The following is a 6,173-nucleotide window of genomic DNA, read 5'->3' on the forward strand; positions in this document are numbered from 1 at the left end:
AATACAGCAGCAAAGCAGCAAACAAAACGAATGAACGTGTACAAACCGTGTTACGCGCGCTATTCATTTTCGTTTTCTCCCTCCCCACCTCTTTTTCGAACGGTTCGTTGCACGATGATCGTCCAGTTTCAATTCGTTATTCAAAGCGATCACATCGGATTTTGGTCGTTCCGAACTGGAGAGTGAACACAGTTCAAAGAGTGGCATTCTCAATGTTCGCCCATTTTGCAATCCATTGGGTTGAATATTCTTAAGCGCTGTGTTTATTTTTTCTACTTTGTTTATAACAAAAGAATATAATTGAAAGGACAAATTTGTTTTGGCCGATAAAAAAAGTGGCAAAATTGCAATTTTCCATTTGAAAGTCAAACAAATTCAATGTGTTCTACATTAAAGCCAAACGAATTCTTGAACGCAACAGCAGCAACAGCAGCAGCAACAACAACAATAACGCTACCTAAAGCAATAGCACATAGGTAAAACGAACGACAACCGCTACGCACAGCGACGGAGACAGCACAACGACGCAGCATTTCCATTATAGTACGGTGTGCGTTTAACACGAGTTAACAAATATTACGACAAAAAAAAAATCAAAGAATTGCTTACAGCCTTTTTTTTTCGACTGGAAAACAAAGAGTCAAAAGTGTATCAGAAACGAACAGAAAGAAAACAAACGCAAAATAGTACGAGCGTATTTTTTCTACCAATTGACACAGTGGTTTTCGATTATTAATTGCATCTGTGCACCAAATTGATTGGTTCGTGTGAATAAAATAAGTGTCGTAAGTGTAAAGTTACTTGTTTATATGTTTTATTTCTGCATTCAACTTGCTTCTTATGTGCTGTATTCCATCGATACCGAAACCATCGAAATTGAAAGGCGAATCCAAAAACAAAAAAAGTTTGTCGGCAAAAATGTGCATTCATCATCCGTTTGAAATTCGACAAAGAAATGGATTCAGTTCAATTTTGTTGTTGTGAATTTTTTTATTTGTAAAAAAAATTGTAAAATAACTTTTTTTGTTCGACCTGAGAAGAGATTTTGATAAATCGGTTCGATCGAAATCACAGTTTACAAAGGAAGTTTAGTGTTTGGATTGTGTATGTTTATGTGTATGTGTGTGCGTATACGAGCACTGAATTCTAAAGAAAAGTCTTTGTTTTTTCTCTCTCTCTTTCTTCACCTTTCTCATCTATTTAGACAACATGTTTGATGTGTTTGGCTCTGTTAAGGGGCTTTTGAAGCTCGACCAGGTCTGCATTGACAACAACATATTCCGATTGCACTACAAAGCAACAGTTATCGTGTTGATAGCCTTTTCGTTGCTGGTGACGTCGCGTCAGTACATCGGAGACCCAATCGATTGCATCGTCGATGAAATTCCACTGGGCGTCATGGATACGTACTGTTGGATTTACAGTACGTTCACAATACCGAATCGAATGATTGGAGTGGCTGGTCGTGACATGGTTCAGCCGGGTGTTGTGAGCCATGTGGAGGGCAGCGACGAAGTTAAATACCATAAATACTATCAGTGGGTGTGCTTTGCGCTATTCTTCCAAGCCATGCTGTTCTACGTGCCACGATACTTGTGGAAGACATGGGAAGGTGGCCGCATTAAGATGCTTGTGCTCGACTTGAACATGCCAATCGTGAACGAAGAGTGCAAAGAGGATCGCAAAAAGATTCTCATTAGCTACTTCCAAGAGAATCTACGGCGACACAATTTCTACGCATTCCGGTTTTTCATCTGTGAAGCGCTCAATTTCGTCAATGTCATCGGACAAATCTACTTTATGGACTACTTTTTGGACGGTGAATTCTCCACCTACGGCAGCGATGTGCTACGATTCACCGAACTCGAACCGGAGATGCGTGGCGATCCAATGTCACGTGTCTTTCCAAAAGTCACCAAATGCACATTCCACAAATACGGTCCATCGGGCAGTGTGCAGAAATTCGATGGTTTGTGCGTGCTACCGCTGAACATTGTCAATGAGAAAATCTATGTGTTCCTGTGGTTCTGGTTCATCATTTTGAGCATTTTGAGCGGTTTCTCATTGGTGTATCGTGCATTGGTCGTATTTGCACCAAAAGTGCGATTGTATTTGTTGCGCGCCCGAACACGACTCTCATCACACCAGGACATTGAACATATATCGAACAAGTGCCAAATCGGAGATTGGTTCATACTCTATCAATTAGGTAAAAATATTGATCCATTAATTTTCAAGGAAATCATCACAGAGTTAGCTATGAAATTGAATGGCAAACATGACGTCTGATCAATTCCATCATCATCACGCACGCCACGCCACACCGCCCAACACACAAATGATCAATTGACAATCGATGCTGTTCCTAGTTTTCTCGGACCAATGTATACTCGCAACGTGTGTACACAGCAACAACAACAACAACAACTCACATTTCAATCGTGACCATAAACAACAAAAAACCATCGAGACTAAACTAACGCATTTGCATTATCAATATTTCCATCACTTAAAACGCATATAGCATACAAGCAATCTATTCTCCTTTTTTCAAAGCACAAAAACAAATGATGATAAAATCCGATACATAGAACAAGAAAAAACAATAGCAAAAGAGATTTCTACAAATTTTTAATTCATTTGAATTATTTTGACGGTTTTTTTTCAATTTTTTTCTCTCATTACGAACGTTTCAACAACGTTCGACACAATAAGAAAATTAGATGTTAGTAAATGAATTTATGTAGAAATATGAGTTCAACATAAAAAAAACTGCCGGCTGCCCATCGAAAAAGGAATCAACTTTTAATTTGCAATGGATTATCCTTTTTTTAAGCATTTAACACCTTTTCCAATTCATTAGGATTTTCCTTTTTTTATCTTTTAATTCACAAAAACAAATCATTTCAACTACTACTTTTCTTCTTGCAAATTTTAAACTCGCCGCCATAAAGTTTAATCGTACTTTTTGCGGAACAAATCGGATCCAATGTAAGAAATTTTGAAGGAAATTAACAAAAAAAGAGAGAAATGAATACACTTTGTTTACGTAAGGAACCAACAAAAGACGAAATCATTCCATTGTTAAACGCGACAACAACAACAACCACAAACACACAAATAAAATTCTACAAAATGCAATGACTTGCAATTGATACAAAATCTTGATGATTTCATACAATTTAGATTATAATTTATGGATATACATATTTTTTTAAAAAAATAAAACAACCCTTAAATTAAGCCTCTCGTACGAAGAAGAAACAAAAAACAAGCAAATCAAATGAAAAGAAAAAGGAAGAGAAAAATATTCAGTGTGAGTGACAGTGAACTTTACAATCAATTTTTTGAAGAATATTTTACGGTAGTTTTTCGGAAAATCTATTACCTACTTATTAATGATTTAATTTTGGATGTGTATTTTAAATCGTGAAATGAGATAGATATTAAAATAATAATGAATACGAGTAAAAACAAAATGTGTAGCTGCGAGAATGGCTACATTTAATTTATTTTAGAAGAAAAATGATAACAAAAAAACGAGAGAAATTTTTTCCTCAAAACTGATGATATAAAGAAAAATGTTAAATAAAAATGGAAAAATGATTTGAAAAAGAAAAAAAGCACCGAAATTTTTGACAATTTTTTTTTCTCGTTCCCAAATTTGCGAATTTTTACATTGTTTTTGGCATTAAAAACCGAATCTAGGTTATAAACATTGGACAATTTTTTTTGAGTAAACGAAAACTTTGGATGAATTCATCACATGTTGATGAGATAAGGAGAGCGGGCGTTAACTGTTCCTGAAAAATGTGCATTATTCATATTGAAGAAGAATGGAACAATTGCGAATTTAAAAGCCATAAAAAAACTCGATATTTTCTTAGATGCGAACACGATGTTGAAGAACTTAAGCACAAGATGAAGAGAAGAAAAGCATAAATTGAACCAGACAAAATGGAAAACAAATAATAAGGAATTGAGCAATATTTACAAATTATGTCCTATTATTATACAATTTCAATATATACATAAATAAAAGAAAGACTAGAAGTTTTTTTTATAGAGAACAATATGGGATTTTATATGCGCTGTTACTATTGATAGAGGAACACTTTTCACTTGTCTGGAATTGTCGAACCGAGAGTTGGATTTCTTCGTTATCGAGAATGTCAATTAATTTGTAGAACGTGAGATAAGCTGTGAATTGAGTTCAGTTGATGATAAAAATGATGAAGATAAAATGTCAAAACCATGATAGAAATGCTATCACAGAATCACAAGACGAGAGAAACAATGATAAAAAAACAAACAAAATTATGTGTTCATGTTTTGTGTATTTGAGCTTGAAACGTAGATGAAAAGACTAAGTAGATTTTACAATTTTTTTTTTTAAATCATGATTAAAGCGAAAGAGAAAAAAAAGTAATAAATCCTTGTGTCTTTTTCTGTCTTTCTCTCTCTCCGTCTCGGTTGCACATCCGTTCGAACAAAAGACTCTTGCTATGAGAAGTAACGAGCAAATCATGTGAGAAAAGTAGCTTCGATGCGAAAAAAATTCTTTCCCAGCTTTTTTACATTTGAGCCTCTCAAAATTGTTATTATGTCCCTTTTGTTGCACCAAAAATGCAATTTATTTTACTCTCGATCACAATGGAACGAATGAACGCATGTGTTGGTGCACAACACCAGCCGAAATAATACAAACAAGTTTCAGGGCATTTAGTAAGGATAGAAAATGGAAAAAAGTAGAAAATCGTTTGGTTCTCTCCTTCGTTCGTTCTACCTTTAAAATTTAAAGGTAGCTAGATTGTGGCTCATTATTCCCATTCAAATGTGTTGAGTGTTTGATTTCAATCGAATAAAAAATTATTGGAACTTAATTAAAGTGAAAGCATTTTTTGACCTTTTTTCATATGATTTTCCAGACTTGATGCCGATCAACAGATACTGTGTCGAGTCTACCAGATTTGTTATTTTTTCTTTCTTTCTCTCTCTCCCTCTCTCGATCTCTTTAACTCTCCCTAGCTCGCTCTCTCTTGCTCTCATTCCCATTCTTCACTGCTTGATCAATGGAATTCATGGGCAGAAAGCATAATTCTTTCATAAACGACGCGACACTGGAACGATGCATCGAAAGTCGAGCGAACTCAAAACGCCAATGAACATGTTTTGAATTTTCATTTAACTCTCGACTTCCCTTTTCATATCTTATTCTTTGTTGCTTCGTTCTATCTTCTTGTTTGGATATATCGTGTGCATGTATTCAAAGGCAAACATTGTGTGCATAGGGCATAACACCGCACAAATGCCAACCGAGACATAGAAAGAGGGAGAGAGGAAGGGAAGAGTGAGACCGACAGATATATAAATGTATACTCTCATGTTCATATGTTTACGTTTTTTTTTCTTCTTCAGTTTGGCGCATCGTTGTCAAATTTCCGAAAAGAGACGCCGCTCACAGAAATGCTTCGCCTGCATTTTGTTTGTACCTAATGAAATGCATACACTTCTAACGAATTTCATATGGATGTCTAACTCTGTAGCGCATCGTCGTTGTTGTTGTTTTGTTGCACAAAGTATTCGGTACGCATATGCCTCCTTTTTGTGTTCGGTTGGTAAACAACGGCCGAAAATAACGATAATCAAACAGAAAGTGCACATACTGTTGTGTCAGTCATAAATAGTTGACTTATTATTCATTTTCAGTGCTAACACTAATTTCCTCTATGATAGCAACGTTAATGCAGCATATGTTAAGTGGGAGAGCCGAAGTATTCCGGTAGAAATACATCGAAATTCGACGTGAAATGTTAAAATCTTCTTATCGAAAGCGATAAAAAAAACAAATCTCTAGTTTAAAACAAAACAAAGCACACTTGACTCATTATCGCCTGCGAGTGCGTGCGCGATAATGAAACAGATACTCTCGTTGAACGAGAGACGGTAATTTCACTTGAACAACTAGCTTTTATTAGAAACATTCAGACAAACATGCAGTCCGGAGAATTTCCATTCAGAAGCCCATGCAATGAATTTAAATGATCATTACAACGCTGCCGCTACTGTAAGTGCTGAAGATTCGTGTCATTTACATTGCCCCTACATGGTACGAAAATATGCATTTTTCTCTGCTTTGAATTTATTCAGAATCGAATAAGCGCCTCTTTCGT

At 35.7% G+C, this 6,173-nt stretch overlaps 1 protein-coding gene across 1 annotated transcript; it reads left to right on the forward strand.

Annotated features, from left to right (window-relative positions):
- Nucleotides 1-37: 37 nt before the first annotated feature.
- Nucleotides 38-3,623, forward strand: LOC129569564 (innexin inx2). Its single transcript, XM_055448507.1, has 2 exons — nucleotides 38-785; nucleotides 1,205-3,623. Exon 2 carries the CDS (start codon nucleotides 1,210-1,212, stop codon nucleotides 2,287-2,289), a length of 1,080 nt encoding a protein of 359 aa, XP_055304482.1. The 5' UTR covers nucleotides 38-785; nucleotides 1,205-1,209; the 3' UTR covers nucleotides 2,290-3,623.
- Nucleotides 3,624-6,173: the final 2,550 nt, after the last annotated feature.

This window comes from Sitodiplosis mosellana, unplaced genomic scaffold (assembly GCF_009176505.1).
Source record: "Sitodiplosis mosellana isolate CC-2019 unplaced genomic scaffold, AAFC_SMos_1.0 Smas_scaffold_1, whole genome shotgun sequence".
Classification (NCBI taxonomy): domain Eukaryota; kingdom Metazoa; phylum Arthropoda; class Insecta; order Diptera; family Cecidomyiidae; genus Sitodiplosis; species Sitodiplosis mosellana.